Source organism: Sciurus carolinensis, chromosome 4 (assembly GCF_902686445.1).
Source record: "Sciurus carolinensis chromosome 4, mSciCar1.2, whole genome shotgun sequence".
Taxonomy (NCBI): domain Eukaryota; kingdom Metazoa; phylum Chordata; class Mammalia; order Rodentia; family Sciuridae; genus Sciurus; species Sciurus carolinensis.
The window spans coordinates 72,258,239-72,277,381 of record NC_062216.1 but is presented as its reverse complement, the minus strand read 5'-3'; the positions used below and the strand labels follow the sequence as shown (position 1 = coordinate 72,277,381).

The following is a 19,143-nucleotide window of genomic DNA, read 5'->3' as shown; positions in this document are numbered from 1 at the left end:
TCTACCCTAAAAGCTCCTACCCTGCCAACCACTCTTTGCAACGACCCTATGAAGTAGGTACTACAAATCATTGTATAGAGAATAGGCACTGATTAAATTATTGAAGGGCATGACAAAGTAGATTATGTTGCTGTTATCTTAGTGCCTGCTCAATAGTAAGTCTCACCCTTCTTTACATATTTGGTCTAAGTTGTGTGACTGGAAATCTGTCATATTAAAAACCTGCTGTGTGACATCATTATGAAGGAAGTGTGAATTTGGGGCGACACCTATGTCCAAGATACTATCTTACATAACTTGGGCTATCTTATGGGCTTTGAGTTTTGATTCCTTGGTGTGATGGCAGCCTGTCATGCCTTCTAGATTGCTTTCCATTGCAATGAAAAGTGTGGCTTTCCTTATATTATAGTTGAATAGAATAATGGCTGCCTTCTAACTGGATCAGTTGTATTAGAACTCTTTTCCCCAATCCCTTAATCATTAATATGGAGAAATTAAACTGTAAGGGAAATAAGGGGCTGGGATGTGGCTCAGGGGTAGAATACTTACCATGTGCAAAGCACTACTGGGTTTGAATCCTACCATCACCCAAATGTTTAAAAAAAGGAAAAAAATGGGATCTCCCCAGTTGAGAAAGTGGCAAGACAGCAAAGTAGTGAGTATCTTCTCATTTTATATGTGAAAGTATAATTGAGAACCCTGACAAAAAGTGTGCAGAATTACGGCTTTATTTGTAATTACTGATTTATAACGAGTTTATAATGAATTTTTCTCAACTTAAAAATGCTGATGTAGCTCCGTGGTAAAGCACCTGCTTAGTATGTGCTAGGCCCTGGAACAATAACAACAACAATAATCTTAAAAGATGGTGTTGATGTAAATGAACAGGAATGCAAAGGATTTAAATCACATAAGGCCTACTAACTCCTCAACTTAAGAAATTTATTGCCTTGGAGAAAATCATCTTTTGGCTGGAACCTGCTTTGGTCACCAGATTCGTAATCTGCAAAAGTAAAAGAAGTTGAATTTCCCAGTTGCTTAAAAGGGATATATACAGAATACAATCCTAAAGAGAACCGTCTTTTCTCCCATTACCACACATTCCGTTTTGGAGGGAAAAAAAAAAAAAGTTTGCTAGAGAATGCAAAATGGCGACCTTCAATGACGTCATGCTGTCTCGGTCGCATACCGGAATCTCAGTAAGGGCGGAAGCGAGCTACAGCAACCTCGCTGTGGGCGGTCGTGACTCCCCACGCAAAAGGAGAAGTTTCAACGTCAGGTGGACAAGTCCGCTCGGGTAAGGGCGGAAGTTGTTTTAAGGGCGGAAAGGTTCTATCCCAAGATTAGCTGCAGCTCCTGTGGCGTTTTAGTCACTTCCGGGGCGGATCGGAAGTTGCTTTGTTTTGCTTCAAGATGGCTGCGGGGATGTATTTGGAACATTATCTGGACAGTAAGAGCAGTCTGGAGGAGGGGGTCAGGGGTCATAGAGTGGTGGGGGGATCGGGGCTGAGAGAATCTATGGCCCTTAAGTCCTGATGGCGAGTCGTCACAATTATAATGGGGATTTGTGGGAGGAAATATTGGAGGGTGTGAAGAAAGAGGGGGTGGGGCAGTAGGGTCGAGGCCTTGCTGTTGGGTATAGATGAGGGAGGGGCTGCGCGATGGGGCCCAGGGTTGTGTCTTGAAAGGCTTGTAGGCATAGCAGGGAATTTTTTTGGTGCCTGTATTTTTTAGGGTCTCCAAGCTTCAGCGTAGATTTCCGCCCCCCCCCCCCCAAGTCCTTCATAATCGGTGTCAGCATTGTCATTGGGGCAGTGGCAGAGACTGCTTAAGTCTTCTGTAGTCGGTTGTTTCTCATGGAGGGGATGGTGCATAATCGACCACTGTCAGATGACTAAACGGGACCGCTTCTTTTTGACCGAGTACAAATCCAGTTCCTATCAAATGAACATCTGGAATTGTTTACCCCATTTTGTGTAAGCTACCCCTTCACAAAATCTGTCACCCTGTGTAACGTTTCAGTGTTGAGAGCCATTCATTCAACAGACTCATTGAGAAACATAATGCATTGGCAATGGGGATATAAGAAAATAGGTAAGACATAGCCCCTGCCCTCAAGAAGCTCAAAATCTAGTAGGAAACAGATTCTGAAAGTTAATAATTATAAAAGTTGACAAGTGAAATATTGGAGATACATTTAAAGGACAGTTGGCAACACTGGAGTGAGGGACTGATTACCTGGGATACAGTAAAACTTTCCAGAGATATCTTGATAGGGTCTTAAAGGATAAGTGTTTACTTGTCTATGCCAAGAGAGAAAGGGAACTCCAGGTTGGGGAAAGCATCAGCACAGGTATTGTGATAGATGTGTGGCTAGGTCAGAGTGTTTGATATATATGACTTTAAGGTGAGAGATTAGGAAGCGAAACTGGAGAGATTGGGGCTAGATTGGACAGTCTTTTTTTTTTTTTTAATACCAGAGAATGAACCCAGGGGCACTTAACCACTGACCACATCCCCAGCCTTTTATAAATATTTTATATTTTATTTTGAGACAGGGTCTCGCTAAGTTGCTGAGGCTGACTTTGAACTCATGATCCTCCTGCCTCAGCCTCTCAAGCCTCTCAAGGCACACACACTGGGATTATAGGTGTGTGCCACTGTGCCCCCCCGGACAATGTCCTTTAAGGCAAGCTAACAAGTTTGCATTTTAAATTAGTGTATGGCCAAGCATGGTGGTGCATGCCTGTAATCCCAATGACTTGGGAGATTGGGGCAGGAGGATCTCAAGTTTGAGTCCAGCCTCAGCAATATAGAAAGCCCTTAAGCAAGATCCTGTCTCAAAATTAAAATGGAAACAAAATTTTTAAAAGGGGTGGGAATGTAGCTTAGTGGTAGAGAACTTGCCTAACACACACAAGGCCCTAGGCTTGATCCCCAGCATGGAAAAATAAAATTTTAAGTGGAGTCTTGGGAATAGGATTTCCTTGTATGAGAAAGGCTTAAATATTTTCATTCATTTATTCAAGTATTCACTGAGTACATTTTGTATGCAGGTTATACTTCTAAACACTAGGGAAATGGAAGAAAACAAGACACGTTTTCATCCTCTTGGAGGGCTAAGGCGACAGACACCAAATAACTGATTACAACAATTATTTAATTACAGTTGGATGAGCACTAAAAATAGTAAAGATGGGCTACCTTGACAGCCTATATGGAGGGCATTTGTCAGAGTAGGAAAATTAGGTTTGAACTGAATTTTGAAAAACTAACAGAAATTTAGTAGACAAAGAGGTGGAGTGGGATGACGAAGACCAAGCATTCCAGGGAGAGAAATAGCTTGCTGCTGGCAAGTTTGAGACTCTCAGAAAAGGCCAGTATGATCAGAGCAAAGAGAGCAGAAGGGAAACTGACATGGCTGGTGCGAGTTAAGCAAGGGCTAGAATGTGTAGAACATCCTACCAGCAATGGGAAGTTATTGGAAGGTTGCCAGGTATCACATGCCTATGTCCCAGTGACTCCAGAGGCTAAGACAGGACAAATACAAGTTCAAGGCTAATCTCAGCAACTTGGGGAGACCCTATGTCAAAAAATTAAAAAGAGCTGGGTGTAACTCAGTGGAACAGCATCCCTGGGTTCAGTCCTCAGTACCAAAAAATAAGGAAATTACTGGAAGGTTATAAGCAGAAGACTGACTTTTTAAATTTTTGTTTTATTCTGCAGTTCTGGGGATCAAAACCAGGGCCTCATGTATGCTAGCCAAGCACTTTAGCACTGAGCCAAATCCCCAACCCTGGTTTCCATTTTTAAAGAACATTTAGGCTACTCTCTAGAGAATAGATTGAAATTATATCTGTGATAAGTAGTAGAGAATTCCATAGTGTTATTTGTAAGTTGAAGGCAAGAAGATTGGAGGCAGAGATTGAAAATGAAGGGAAAGGCTGATTTGTAAAGTCACACAAAAGGAAATGGTGGGATAGTTGTGCAGAGGTGGAGAAGTAGTTTTGAGGAGAGAAAAGTGACTATCTCTTGTGAGAAGGGAACTATGAATGCTGTCACAAATCCAGAGGTTCAGATGAGGGAATACGGAACTGTACTTTAAAAAGAGGTGTAAAGGGCTGAGGTTGTGGCATAGTGGTAGAATACATGCTTCGTATGTGTGAAATACTAGATTCCATCCCCATCCATATGAACACAAATACACACAAATTGTAAGTTTGGGGACTGGAAGTGTGGCTCAGTGGGAGAGCTCTTACCAAAATCTGCATAGACCAGTAATTCTTTCTCTCTATTCTCTAGGTATTGAAAACCTCCCCTTTGAATTACAGAGAAACTTTCAGCTTATGAGGGACCTTGACCAAAGAACAGAGGGTAAGTATAGAGTAAGCAGATCTTGTGTATGATGAGTGTGTGTAATCATTTATTTTTCTACTTGCTGTTACCACAACATCTGGTATGATTTGGAGAACTATGGGTTTTTTAAAAACTCGCTTGGAATTCTATAAAGAGGTTATTGATCCTCGTTTCTATATCACTTTTCCATAACCAATGAAATATTGAGACAAGGCCTCAAGAACTCAGAGATGCTATGTTCTTTATAGCTATTCAAGAAGAATTCAAGAAACCAAAATTGACTCTAGCATCACTTCTACTGTACACATCCAGTATACTTACAGGATAACTATATTGTTTTTGCTTGAATACATTGTTAATGTTACTATCACAAATTCACATTGGCTTTAGATTACATTTCATGTTTGTAGACAGGAGCTTTGCTGTATGAGAAGAAGTTCTTTAAAAGAGAGAGTGAAAGACAAAGAGAGCAAGCAATTAACCCTGGGATCCTACACTGTATTCCTGAAGCTTACAGAAGCATTAGATAACATCTTCAGCCTTGGACACTGAGGAGATTTGGCTACTTTGAGGCAGTCGCTGGAGCCTGAGGGAAGCTACACTACAGTTATCAAGTTGGTCTCTTCAAGATCCAAGATGTCTATCAGAGCTATCTCCATACCCACTGAAGGATATATGACTTTTACTTTCCATCCTTTGTATTTATGCTCAAGGATGTAATAAGCTGGTTTTAGGTTACATGAAGCTGTGTTTTAAAATTGCTCTGGTAAGTTTATTCATGAAAATGTGAGCATCATCTAAAATCTGGGCCATCAACCCCTGAGGACTACCTGCCAAATGATGAGAATTTATACAGTTTTGACTCTTCAGTCCATGCAAAAAACCAGCTGGAGATGATGGAACTATATTCCTTTTTTAGCTTCTTTCAAAGGCCTGGAATGAAGTGGAACATAAATGTAGCATGTTTGCAGATCTTCCCCATACCTTTGTTAACACAGCTGTATTATGTTAGAGTCGACTTTTGCTTCTTTCCAATGACATTTTATGAACCCTATCATACATTAAGGAGTATACATCTACAGTTAGTGTCTGGGACAGCACCACCTTCCAGTTTCAAACTGTTTGGAGAAATATCTAAGATGGATAAACAGAAATAATGTGATGGAAAATACAAAGAAGTTGCAGATGAACAGCATAATATGTGGCAGTAAAGTAACCAGAAGAAGTAGGGACTAAATTTAAATTGTGAGACCTAGAAGCCAGAGCAACAGATGACCCAGCCTAGTTTGCTGCAGTTAGAGGGATGTTTGTGAAATGAGAACAAGTTGTCTTTGGAATATTCATGGATCAAGAAGCAGCAAGCTTTTCAAAGAAGCATGTTCAAACATCAACAAAAATATACTTCATATTAAGTGGTATGCAGAGAATCCTCAATATGTTGCAATAATTTAAGTTCCAACTATGCTAGCAGTGTTGTCAGCACCTTGAAGGAATCTTTAAAACATATAGTGTTGATTTGAGTACATGGCACAGTTCCTGTGAACATTCAGTAGGTTTTAGTTCAAAGGTCATGATGGTCAATGGAAAAAGTCCAAGAAACAAGAGCAAGAAGTATGTTTCATCTAGCCACCCAGGAGCCATTGTGACCAGGCCTCTGTCTCTGTTGTAGACCTGAAGGCTGAAATTGACAAGTTGGCCACTGAGTATATGAGTAGCGCCCGCAACCTGAGCTCCGAGGAAAAATTGGCCCTTCTCAGACAGATCCAGGAAGCCTATGGCAAGTGCAAGGAATTTGGTGACGACAAGGTGCAGCTTGCCATGCAGACCTATGAGATGGTATGGCCCTGTTCATGGCTCCCCACTACCTCCCATCTAATCTTTGGGGTCTTAGACCCCTCCTTCAGCTGTTGGAATCTATTTTGGGTCTGGGAGATCCATAGATTTTGCCTTAGCCTCTATTCTTTCATTGGAACCAGCCTTATACTTCTCCCTTCTCCTTCCTTCTCCCCCAGGTTGACAAACATATTCGACGACTGGACACAGACCTGGCCCGTTTTGAGGCTGATTTGAAGGAGAAACAGATCGAGTCAAGTGACTATGACAGCTCTTCTAGCAAAGGCAAAAAGAGTGAGGAGGGGGGCGGGGCTGTGAGAGTGGGTGAGGACTCTGAGGGAAAAGAAGTCTGTTCTTCACTGATGAGGGAGGAGTATCAAATTGGAAAGAAGGGGAAGGAGGAGGACAGGGACTTAACCCATCTTTCTGTCTCCCTGCCTTCTGGCTTTCCCCCTCTTCCCTAGAAGGCCGGACTCAAAAGGAGAAGAAAGCTGCCCGTGCACGTTCCAAAGGGAAAAACTCGGATGAAGAAGCACCCAAGGCTGCCCAGAAGAAGTTAAAACTTGTGCGCACGTGAGTGTATCACATAACATACTCTTTGCCAAGTAACATCCTCTTTCCTGACATATCACTCCCACCCTGCACTGCACTGTCCTTTGCCACTTTTCCTGTTTTCTGTTAATAACTCTTCTCATCATTTTGGTATCTACTGGATGGAGAGGAGAAACCCCACCAGGATTCCTTCTACCGCCTCAGAGCCTTAGATCTTAGCTTCCCTTCCTAAAAATGACAATTTCTCTTCCTCTTGGCATGCAGAAGTCCTGAGTATGGGATGCCCTCAGTGACCTTTGGCAGTGTCCATCCCTCTGATGTGTTGGATATGCCTGTGGATCCCAACGAACCCACCTATTGCCTTTGTCACCAGGTCTCCTATGGAGAGATGATTGGCTGTGACAACCCTGATGTGAGAACCTTTTACCTCAGGATGTGGGGTTCTGAGGGACATGAAAGGAGTGGGTTTAAAATGGGAGAGCCATGGTTGAAGAATGGGACTTCAGAATAAAAGACAATGACTGAAAGTAGGGCATTGGTGGCATGCATCTGTAGTCCCAACTACTTAGGAAGCTGAAGCAGGAGGATCACTTGAGCCCAGGAGTTCAGGGCCAGACTGGGTAACATAGTGAGACCCAGTCTCAAAAACAAAAACAAACAAACAAACAAAAAAAAAACAGTGAATGGATATGAGTGGCCTTAGGCCTTCCAGAAAGTCTCCAGAGGGATGGGATAAAGGCACACTCCTAAAGAATCTTTGCGAGGGCTTTCTTTGCACCGCCCAGTCTTCTAACTACTGCGTCTTCCTTTTCCAGTGTTCCAATTGAGTGGTTCCACTTGCCTGTGTGGGACTGACAACCAAGCCTCGGGGGAAATGGTAAGTGACAAGAGTTACAGATTTGCAGCCTAGCTGACTGTCCCAAAGTTAGCTGGTATAGGACACTTTCCCCTTCACTCTCTTTCCCCCTACCCTTCTTTTTCTTGTTGCTTTCTAGGTTTTGCCCGCGCTGTTCCCAAGAACGGAAGAAGAAATAATAAGGGCCTTGGATTCCAACAGTTTCTTCCACATCCCCTTACCTGGGCTAGTGGGCAAAGAAATGCCTGTGTTGGGGCAGTGGGGTTCAGGGAGAAGTGGATGGTACAGTATCATCATCATTCCTTCTCTTTCCCTCTCCCCATTTGCGGTGCTGAGGCTGCATTCAAACCCTGGTAGGGAGGGGTGCTGCAACCACTAACGGTATGTGTTCTCATTCTGCCCTCCCCCTCATTGGCAAGTAAGCTTGCCCGCTGTCCTTTTGCCTCCATGCTGAGGTTGGTGCTGTATTCAGAGGGAGGGTCCTCTTAATTTCCCTTGCTTGTGTATTTGAAGACTGGGGAAGTAGCATAGGGCACTCTGGCCCCCTTAATTTTCCTCCCCTACCCTGTGGGGAGCTAGGTGTGATAAACTTTCTCCATTCTCTTCCTGTTTTTTCATGGTGGGGATCCCCCGGATCATTTGGGCTGTGGCCTCATTGAAAGGGGCACCCCTTCCTCTGTGCCAAGGGGATTCATCCTGGCCTGAAATGGGAGAGGGGGCAAGGTGGAATACAGATAACTCACATGTAAAAGGAGCCTGGGTAGTAAATAAAAGCTATATGTGTTGGCCTGCTGTGTTTATTGTAGAGACACTATTTCAGTACATGTGCTAAGCATTCTTTTTGCACCCTCTGGTTGGATGAGGGGTGGGAGGATGACATGCCAGAAGTAGGACAAGACAAGAAACCTGAAGTAGTACCTGTGGCACCAGCATCTGCAGCTTCTCAACCTGGGGAAGGCAACACTGGCTGAGGGTGTGCCTCAGAACTTTGTAAATTGTGCATCTTTTCTCCATAAAACACCTTTTACTTAATTTCCAATAAATGATGTATTTGTGTTATATATGTGTACTACTATACTAAATCTTAGTTTGATTTCTTATTTTAAACATTAACAGGTCCAAGACACATTTTCTTCCCATACCTCAATGGATTGTGGTTGCTCATCTCCCTCTTGGGATCTGTTTCCTTGAGCCTCGGACATCCGTATACCTGAGCAATCCCTCCTGTGAACCCTTCTCTTGTTTTCCCGTTTGAACCCATATCTTACCTGGAGGCATACTCTCTAGCTCCTACCCAGATCACCTGCCCTTTGTTTTGCACGTTCCATCACTGCCAGCCCCAGAACCCTGCCTGTGCTGGCATCTATGTCTTTCCACATCTGAACAAATTGCTTTTCTAAACTCTGATTTCCAGTGTGCAAATAGGGTTCATATTAGATCCACCTTCTGGGATTGTTGTGGAGATAAAATAAAGTAGTACCCATCAAGAACAACAGGCCTCGTCGAAGATAGAACATGAATGGTGGCCTTTGCTCTTCTGGATTTGCCCTAACATGAGCGATACCCTCCTGCCACCTGGCCACTTAGGTTCGCGGCCCCCGCCCCTGGTGCCCCGCGGCCCACGCCTTTGTGACGCAAGGCCACACCTCGCACTCCTGAACGCCAGCCCGTGCCACCGCCGCTCTGTCTGTGGCTTGGCCGGTTAGAGGCCGGGAAACACGGACGGATCTTCTGGGGCCATGAGGAAACTATCTGATGGCCTCCTCTCTCTCCTGAAGGGTGAGAGGTTCCCACCTGTTCGAATAACGTCGTCCTCCCCCAACTCAACCCTTGTGCTCTACCACCTGAGACATTTTTTTATGGTTTCTGAGACGCTTTCTCATGGTGATTTGAGTCTGCTCCCTGGCTTCTGACACCCTTCCCGATCCCCCCTGGGAACATTTGCTCTGTCCCTACAATCCCTTCAACCTTCTCAGCAGGGACTACCCGAGGGAACATCCCGGTTCCTAATTTGCCTGGGTCTGGAGCGGGTTTGGGGTTGCCGTCCATCGAACCATGTTACCCCACTCCTCAGTGCTGCTCCTGCCTCTGGCACCTGCCCCAGCCCAGGAGTCAACTTCAGCCTCCACTCCAGGCAGCCCCCTCTCCCCCAGCGAATATGAACGCTTCTTTGCGCTGCTGACCCCAACTTGGAAGGCAGAGACTACCTGCCGCCTCCGTGCTACCCACGGCTGCCGAAACCCAACTCTGGTACAGCTGGATCAATATGAAAACCATGGCTTGGTGCCGGACGGTGAGAGCCAGACCGGTGGGGAAACCAAGGCAACCAGAGTTCACCCAAGCCCAGGGCAGAAGTCCTGTGCTCACGTGAGATAGTGGGAGGGTATGGCCGGCCCCTCACCCAGAGCCATATACTCTACTCTCACGGGGCTGCCTTCAGAGGGCCTTCCCTCTGCGTGTTCACCTTCTCCACTCCTGCCCCTTTTCAGGCGCTGTCTGCTCCGACCTTCCTTATGCCTCCTGGTTTGAGTCTTTCTGCCAGTTTACTCAGTATCGCTGCTCCAACCACGTCTACTATGCCAAGGTGAGGCCCAGGAGAAAGGTTGGATCTGGTGACCCCAACGCCAAGGGAGTGGGAATGAGGAGTTGAGGAAGGACTCCAGCACCGTCATCCTTAGATCCTTCCTCTCTGCCATTTTGACAATCATTCAATCAGACTACATATGAATAGTCTCACCTGGACATTCATACTGTCTGAATATTCCTGTTACTTCAAGAAAAGTAGGGAAGAAGGATGGGAAGAGGTAGAGACAAGCCCTTCCATTTCTTCTAACAGATCAGTGATTTTATTCTAGTCAAATGCGGAAGAGTGAAGGCAGGGGTGTGACCCAGACAATGAGACTTTCTTCCAAAGAGACCCTTTCTCAGGACTAGAGGGTTCCAGCAAGGATCATGTTCCTTCATCCCTTCCCAGGATCTGTGAGAGATGAGCAATCCTGGGAAAGGGAGTGAGGAATTGGCTAAAGCAGAAGTCTGCCCTTGGGAAAGGCTTTCCCATTTTCCTTCTCTCCCTGCAGAGAGTCCGGTGCTCCCAGCCAGTATCCATTCTCTCACCTAACACTCTCAAGGAGGCAGAGGTTGCAGCAGAAGTTGCACCCACCACCATGACCTCCCCGTTTCTATCCCATATCACAGGTGAGACCCTACCACAACTTCCAGAGCCACGTGGTAAGTCATTGGTAATAGGGAAGGGAAAGAATGTTGAACAGGGAGGCATATCTTCTGCCATTATTTAAAATCCTACCCTGAATCTTTTCTCCCTAGATTCTGGGCCTTGTTTGGTGGTGCTGAGGATTGAACCCAGGGCCTTGTACGTGTGAGGCAAGCACTCTACCAACTGAGCTATATCCCCAGCCCTCTCTGGGCCTTTTATAAGCTAAGTTCTTCATTTTAGAAAGAATTAGGACTGGGGATGTAACTCAGTGGTAGAGCATGTGCTTAGCATGCATGAGGCTCTGTGCTCAATTCCCAGCACCTCTTCCCAATAGAAAGCATTAGTTCCTAGCTACTCTGAATAGTTTTTGTTCCCTAAGGGAGAGAGGAAAAAAAGTTGCATTTGAGATAGCAGGTAGGGAAGAAGAGCACTTGTAAGAGAGGTATGAAAGTGACACATACCATCAACACCATATTTACCATGGAAATATTCTTTCATTTTGATATTCATATTCATTTTTAATACTTAACTGTGTAGGTAAATGTGATTTTAGTCTGCATTCACTGCCCTTGAATTTATGTGTGAACAGACACTTAGGTGCCAAAAGCCTGACTGTCTCTTTCTCTTCTCTTTTTTGGTTCCTCCCAAACCCTGTTGTAGCCACAGAACGGCAGGTCTTCCAGCCCTGGCCTGAACGACTGAACAACAATGTGGAGGAGCTGCTCCAATCCTCCTTGTCCCTGGGAGGCCAGGAGCAACTGCCTGATCACAAGCAGGAGCAAAGACAGGAGCAACACAAAAAAGAGCAAATGCAAAAACAAAAGCAGGAGGAAAGGCAGGAGCAAGAAGAGCAAGAGGAGGAGCAAGAAGAGGAGGGAAAGCAAGAAGAGGGGCAGAGGACAGAGGAGGGACTGGAGACAATGTCTAATCTGCAGGCCAATGCAGAGGCCAAGTTTCTGTCTGAATCTTTGTCTTCCAACCCTTCCTCCTTCACTCCCCGAGTCCGAGAAGCAGAGCCTGCTCCTGTCGTGATGGAGAACATCCAAGAGCTCATTCAACCAACCCAAGAAATGGATGAAACAAATGAAATATATGATGAGGATGTCTATTGGAGAAGTCAAAACCCTGGCAGGTATAGGAAGTTGTGACTTCCTCAAGGGCCCTGCCATCCCTGCTGCCTTCTTTGGAAACGAGAAGCTCACTTTCCCAGCTCTGGCCTGCAGACCCACTCAGACCTACTTGCACTTCAGGCACAACTAGCAACTGCTATGCCTATCCTTGGCTTAATCCCTGTCCTAGGTGCTCATTCTCTACATGATGTGGGGCAATGAGCCCTGAACTGAGCTACAGGCTTGGTTTTGGTCTTGTCTCTGTCCTGATTAGCATTGCAACAGTGAGAAAGTTATTTCTCCACTCTGGACCTCAGTTTCTCATTTGTAAAAGAAGACAATTGACCCTAGGCCTCTAAGGCTCCATGCTGAAGGCCCCATGATAAGCATGGTGAAGGTGTATGACAAAGGCTAACTGTGTCAGGCATGTGACTCATGCTGTAATCCCAGCAACTTGGGAGGATTGCCAGCCTGGGCACCTTAGCAAAACCCTGTCTCAAAAAAAAAATAATAATAAAATAAAATTAAAGAGGGCTAGGGATGTAGCTCAGTGGTGGATAGCCTGTGGGTTCAATCCCTAGTACAAAAAAATTAAAGACCAGCTGCTTAGGGGAGGGCAAGAGAGTAGATATGGCTTTCTGCTCCAGCCTTCTAGCCCATCCCACCAGTCAGTACTGTCTTCTTGCAGCCTCCTGCAACTGCCCCACACTGAGTCCTTGCTGATAATGTGCTATTCAATTGTGGAGAATACCTGCATCATGACCCCCACAGCCAAGGCCTGGAAGTACCTAGAGGAGGAGATCCTTGGTTTCGGGAAGACGGTATGCCTGCCATGGTGTTTATGGATGCCACTAAGCATCCTCTGGGCCTGGCACTATGCCAGGCTATGGGAAAGGGGGATGAGCAAGGGAAGCATGAGGCATAGAAGCAGAGATTCTATCCAAGTGGGACTCCCTTCTTTGGAAGCATGTCAGTCCACCTTCAAGGAGGAAGACTATAAACCTAGTCTGGAATTCATCCTCCAGCCCACTAATGTTAGGCTGAGTCATCTCTTGATCCTATTCACCATTTTCAGTATCTAGCTGTACCTAGCTGATGTAGCTCTCCTTTCCAGAAGGTTCATAGCATCTGTTCTAGGAATCTGTAAAGGGATTCCAGTCTCAATGTATTTTCCAAATGCATGAAGTCTGTTCCCAGGAAAATATACTTTAGGTTTTCCTTTCTTTCAAGATGAGTTGCTCAGGCTAGTCTGAAACTCCTGGGCTCAAGTGATCCTCCCACCTCAGCCTCCTGAGTATCTAACTATATATGCATGCCACTGCACTCAGCTCCTAGATTGATCCATTTTTTTTTTCTTTAATACTGGAGATTGAACCTGGGGTGGGGGTTTTACATTGAGCTACTCCCTAACATTTTAGTTTCTTTTTTTTTTTTTTTTTTAATTTGGAGTCTAATTACCAAGGCTGGCCTTGAACTTGCCATCTTCCTGCCTCAGCCTTTGAAGTAACTGGTATTACCTGGCACTACCATGTTTTCAAGAAAATATAGTTTAGCAAATATTTATTGAGAGCCAGTATACGGTGCGTTCATTCATTTGTTTAACAAATACTGATTGAGCACCAACTCTCTTTTAGGTATTTGAGGTGTAGTAGATCCAGTGCTTGTCCTCTTGCAATCTAGTGGGAAAGAGAGATGAAGAAACAGGCAGGATAGAGATCAGTACTATAATAGGAATAAGTACAAAGTACAGAGGGAACAGATAGGGTGGAGGGACAGATCCTCCCACGTTGGGAGGATCAGAGAATGCTTCTTAGAGAAACAGATATTTAATTTGTGACTTGAAAATAAGAGAAGTTAACCAGGCAAAAGAATGAGCCCCATGGAAGGTTCCCAGAAGAGGGTATCATATGTGTAAAGGCTCTGAGGCAACTAGAAATCTACAGATCCAGAATGAGCATTTGGTTTCTTCTTTTAAGGGACTGAAAGGAAGGAGGTTCATCCTACATAAGGAGGGTGCAAGGAGTTAGAGGTTTTTAAAAACTTGTAAGAAAGTCAGTGGGGCCAAGAATGGTACACACCTGTAATCCCAGCTACTTGGTAGGCTGAGGAGGATCGCAAGTTCAAGGGCAATCTTGGCAACTTGGTGAGACCCTGTCTCAAAAAAAAAAAAAAAAAAAAAAAAAAAAAAAAAGACTGGGGATATAGCTTAGTGAAGGAGTACTCCTGACTTTAAATACCCAGTAGAGGCAGGGTGAGGGGTGTGGAAAGTTGAGTCATGGAGAAAGCTTGCTGAATGACTTGATAAGGGTACAGCAAGTGCATTTTAACCCGGAGTAGAGCAAAAGGAAACACATCAGAGAGATGGTCAGTGTCCTTATGTGAAAAGTCTTAAATGGCAGTCTTAGCATTTGTATTTAATTTTGTAGGCAAGGGGAATTTAATGCAGATTTTGGGTCAGGAACATGATGCTGGCCCTTATGTGGTTCTGTGAAGAGTAAGCAGGTGATATAAGAAATTCCATGTATCTTTATAGGCTGTACCCACTGGTGAGAAAGGAGGATGATGGAATTGACTGAAGATACTGTTTAGCAAGATCCTCCCTGTAGTACTGAGGAAGCTCAACCAGGGCAGAGAGTCCAACTAGGAGATGGGTAACTCCACTTTGAGAAGATCTTCCAAAAACCTGGAAGTTTCAAACCTAGGTGCTTGGTAGAGCAAAGGTTTTAGAGTGAGAAGGACCTAGATTCACATCCCAACTTTATCTTCTGTTAGACGTTTGGCTTTTAACAATGTACTGAATCTCATTGAACCTCAGTTTCTTCATCAGCGAATAAGGGAATATTATTGGTTCTTCTGTTATTATTATAGGGTTCTTGAAAAGACAAATGAGACTACATAGACAGTACCAGCACTGTCACCTCTCTGCAAATATCAGCATATCATTAGCAGAGAATAGAAGATGGTTATGGGTTCTTCTCAGAAAAGCTAAATTAGGGACAATTGGAGGTTGTCCAATGCACTTGACAATGAAAATTTGGAGTTCAGGGAAGAGATCAGAACTGGTGATAAAGATTTGAGTATCAGCTAGGCACAGTGGCACAAACCTGTAATTTCAGTGACCCAGGAGGCTGAAGCAGGAAGATCACAAGTTTGAGGCCAGCCACAGCAAATTAGTGAGACCCTCTCAAAAAGGGCTGAGAAGATAGCTCAGTGGTAGAGCACCCCTGGGTTCGATCCCTAGTAACACAAAAAAATTTTTTAGTGTCACCTGCATGTAGAATGAAAATTACCCAAGAGTATAACCATTCATATCCACATCCAGGAAAAGGGTGAAGAAATAGCTGAGGCAAGGTCCTTGAGGAGGAGAGTGAGGAAAAAAGCCAGAGAAGCTATCCAAAGAGCCTTAAAGCAAAGACATTCCGTGGGCTTCTCTGGAGGGCTAAGGTGGGGGAAAGGGCAGGCCATTGAGTCCAAGCTTCAGCTTCTCACTCACACTCCTACCCCAGGTCTGTGACAGTCTTGGGCGGCGACACACATCTATCTGTCCCCTCTGTGCCTTCTGCTCCCTGAAGCTGGAGCAGTGCTACTCAGAGAACAACCTGCAACGGCAACAGTGTGACACTTCCCACAAGACACCCTTCCTCAGCCCCTTGCTCACAGCCCAGGGCGTATCTGTCGGCACCCAGGTACCTAGCCGGGCATCCTGTAGTGGGGAAGCCTGTAGGAGGGCAGGGGTGTGTACCTCTCCCCTGTCTCCTGTGCCACAGGTAGGGTCCCCAGAAGCAGGCCGCTTTTATGGGCTGGAATTGTATGGTGGGCTCCGCATGGACTTTTGGTGTGCCCGGCTTGCCACAAAGGGCTGTGAAGATGTCCGAGTCTCCAGCTGGCTCCAGACTGAGTTCCTTAGCTTCCACGATGGGGATTTCCCCACCAAGGTCAGACCCTCTCCCCAAAACTTAGTCCACCCCTCCCCTTGCCCTAGTTCCTTGTAGGTTTGTGCTCTAGGGTATGGAAGGGGGCTTGAGTTCCTCACAGAACATCCTACCTGATTCCAACAGACCATGGCACACCTCCCCAAAAGAGTAAGATTGTTTTTGGCAAAGCAATAGGAGCCCAGCCAGATGAGAAAGCCCAGGACTGGGCGTCAAGGGTCAGAAATAGACTGAGGCTCCAGTCAAAGTTATACTCATCTCTATGATAAAAGACTAGGTAACATGGGGGATGCTGCCTGGCCCTGTGATCCCTGACTTAGCCTGCCAGGCTCCTTCTCTGACACTTCTAATGCATTCCCTGCTTAGTAATAGCAATTTGGTTCCCCTCTCCCCAAAGCTACCTTTCCAATAGGATAGTCAGTTGTTGCTGAGAGTCAGGCCCCTCTTCTTGTGGTTTGACAGAAAAAAACCCAGACAAGGAAAAATAGAAACAGCTTAAGAAAGGGCTGGTAGAAGTTGGGAGTATAACTCAATGGTGGAGTACTTGCCTGGCATGCACAAGGCTCTGGATTTCATCCACATCACCAGAAAAAAAAAAAAAAATGCTGGTACTGAGCTGAGGGGCAGTGCCTAGCTTTTGTCCCTGAAACCCTAGATCTGGAAAGGAGTCTTAGAAATCATCTCAGCTGCCCCCTGGATTTATAAATGGGAGGCAAGTTCCAAAGAGGGAAGTTATTGACCCTCTGTCACACATAATTTTCTTCTACTATCCTCATCACTATCACCAGAAGGATCCCTAGTATTTGGACCACTAATTGGGTCCCCTTTCTCATGTTTTTGTTGTTGCTGCTGGGAATGGAAAACAGGGCCTCATACACAGTAAGTAGTCTACCACTGACCTACATCCCCAGCCCATATTCTTGATCCTTAACTGCCCAACTGTCCATTCCCATTCATCAGTTTCTCAGCAAGCTGACCAGTAGGGCAGCCACTTCTTTTTTCCAAGGCTCCTGGATGCTGCTTAACAACCTGTGACTGAGGGTGAGAGGGAAAGGGCACAGGGACACAGAGGCCTATTTCTCAGAGAGTACAGCGAGATCCATCCCAGGTGTGCAAGATCTGGTTATCAAAAGCTACACCCCTGCCCCTGGTCTGCCATTGCAGTACCCTCTAGGGTCTGATGTTCTGTTAGGCTTCTTATATTTTCCCTCCCCTGCTCCTGGTTTAGGTTTGTGACACAGACTATGTCCAGTATCCAAACTACTGTTCCTTCAAAAGTCAACAATGCCTGATGAGAAACCAGAATCGGAAGGTGAGCACCCCAACCTGCCCCCACCTCTTCCTACCAGCCTTTCAGTCACCCACACCAGGTGTGTGTATTCTAAGTCCCCCTCTTCCAGAAGTTGGGCTATGGGGAGTCAGTTCCCTACTTGCATCTACAGGGCAAAGACCTCCACAGGGTGTTCCCTCCAGGCCTCTGGTCCTGGATTAAGCAAGTCCCTCCCAGGCATAAGGGTACAAGAGGGAGATGGTGCAGATGTGGGGAGGACCCCCAAGGACACCACACCTGGGCTAGGAATTGGATGTTGAGTTTCAGTCTGGCCTCCTTACTTACCAGGTAGCCTAAGATAAGTCAAGTCCCCCTCTGTGCTTCAGATTCCTGATTTCCAAAAGAAGGAGGTTGGGCCATTGGTGCTTCCTCCATCTTACAAAAAAAATCTTTTTGAGTACCCTGTTTTCTTTTACTACCCACTTCTGGTTCTTGTGTTGCTTCTGACATCTCACCTGCACATTCCTGGCGCCTGGCTCTGTGTCACAGATGATATGCACAATCCCCATGTAGGTATCCCGCATGAGATGTCTGCAGAATGAAACTTACACTGTTTTGTCCCTGAGCAAAAGTGAGGACCTTGTGCTTCGATGGAGCCAGGAGTTCAGCACCTTGACTCTAGGCCAACTTGGATGAGCTGGTATCCATTCTGGCCCACTCCAGCCTGATGGGTCCATATTCTCCATCTGTCAGTTACCTAGTCCCTAGTCACACTCTCCTTGGGTTGGGATAGCAGTCCCAGAGAGGTCCACAATGGAAGTTCCATCTGCCTTAGAGGATGATATCTTTATATAAAGTGTTTATTTTCAGCCTGTGTGGCCTTTTTTGGTTTGATCTCCATCCTCAGCACTGCCACCTTGCCCTTGGGAATCAATCTCTAACCTCCCAATTTTATGGATCCATCTGCAGATGAGAGAACCTAATGGGAATGGTACTCAGGGAAGCAGCCATCTGTCAGAGAAGCAGAAGACCTAAGCAGTCAGGGAATTGGATTGAAGAAAGCTATGGCTGGGGTCTTAGGGGTTATGTGTACTATGAGGACATATGTGTCTTCATTTCTGAAGTTCTGGGTTCCGTTATCTCAGAAGTAAATGTAGGATTGTCCCTTTGCATGATAGAGGTCAGAGCTTGAGATCATGTCCATGGGGATCAGCTCCTGATAAGTAGGGCATAGCTTTCACTTGATCAAGAGAGGAGAAACACACGTTGAGTTTCTTCCTCTTCTATAGGCTCACAGAAGTCAACAGTATTTTTTTTTCTTGCAGTGCTGGGGATCGAACCCAGGGCCTCGCACATGCTCAGCAAGTGTTCTACCACTGAGCTACATCCCCAGCCCATTAACAGCATTTAAAAAAAACTTATGGAAATTATCAGAAATGCACAAAAACAGTATAATGTTCTGGGTGTGATGGCACATGCCTGTAATTCCAGCTACTGGGGAGGCTGAGGCAGGAGGATCATAAGTCCTAGGTCAGCCTGGGCAATTTAGCAAGAAGCGGTCAGAAAGGAAGAAAGGAAGGAAAGAAGGGAGGAAGGGAGGGAGAGAGGGAGAGAAAAGAGATGGGGTTTAGATCAGTGGAGAGCACTGCTGGGTTCAATTCCCAGTTCCAAGAAAAACAAAACAAAAAAACCAGTATTATGCACCATCATGTACCCTTCACCCCACCCCACATGACCTATCATTCAGCAGAATGTTAAAGGTCCTACAGAGCTTCATAATAAAGAAACTTTAACCTAATGTTTTCCAAACTCATTTGACCACAAATGAGTACTGCCTACACTTCAATTTTTTTTTTTTTTTTTTTTTTTTTTTTGGTTATCAACTATGGCTCATGTTTACTGAGGGGCTGTACTCAGCTGGAGGATACAGAAGTGAGGGGCTGTCATCTGAGCTCTCTGCCCTTCTGGAGCTCCAAGCCTAGGGAAATAGACCTGAGTAAAGAGGAAGCATCCAGCCTGGC

The 19,143-nt window shown here is 45.4% G+C and overlaps 2 protein-coding genes across 5 annotated transcripts; both read left to right on the top strand.

Annotated features, from left to right (window-relative positions):
- Nucleotides 1–1,362: 1,362 nt before the first annotated feature.
- Nucleotides 1,363–8,384, top strand: Ing4 (inhibitor of growth family member 4). 4 transcript variants are annotated; one of them, XM_047551517.1, is made up of 7 exons: nt 1,363–1,450; nt 4,303–4,374; nt 6,026–6,192; nt 6,369–6,474; nt 6,657–6,762; nt 7,006–7,618; nt 7,737–8,384. In XM_047551517.1, exons 1-6 carry the CDS (start codon nt 1,414–1,416, stop codon nt 7,250–7,252), a joined length of 735 nt encoding a protein of 244 aa, XP_047407473.1. In that variant the 5' UTR covers nt 1,363–1,413; the 3' UTR covers nt 7,253–7,618; nt 7,737–8,384. The 4 variants fall into 4 exon arrangements, with proteins under 4 accessions (XP_047407473.1, XP_047407472.1, XP_047407471.1 ...); XM_047551516.1 differs by having other exon boundaries at nt 6,654–6,762; XM_047551515.1 differs by having other exon boundaries at nt 6,369–6,483.
- A 421-nt stretch (nt 8,385–8,805) lies between these two features.
- Acrbp (acrosin binding protein) lies at nt 8,806–18,278 on the top strand. The gene is made up of 10 exons (XM_047551513.1): nt 8,806–9,376; nt 9,672–9,890; nt 10,087–10,181; nt 10,675–10,792; nt 11,472–11,943; nt 12,609–12,741; nt 15,427–15,606; nt 15,688–15,855; nt 17,081–17,164; nt 17,696–18,278. The coding sequence occupies exons 1-10, from the start codon at nt 9,337–9,339 to the stop codon at nt 17,816–17,818; spliced, it is 1,632 nt and encodes a 543-aa protein (XP_047407469.1). The 5' UTR covers nt 8,806–9,336; the 3' UTR covers nt 17,819–18,278.
- The last annotated feature ends 865 nt before the right edge of the window (nt 18,279–19,143 follow it).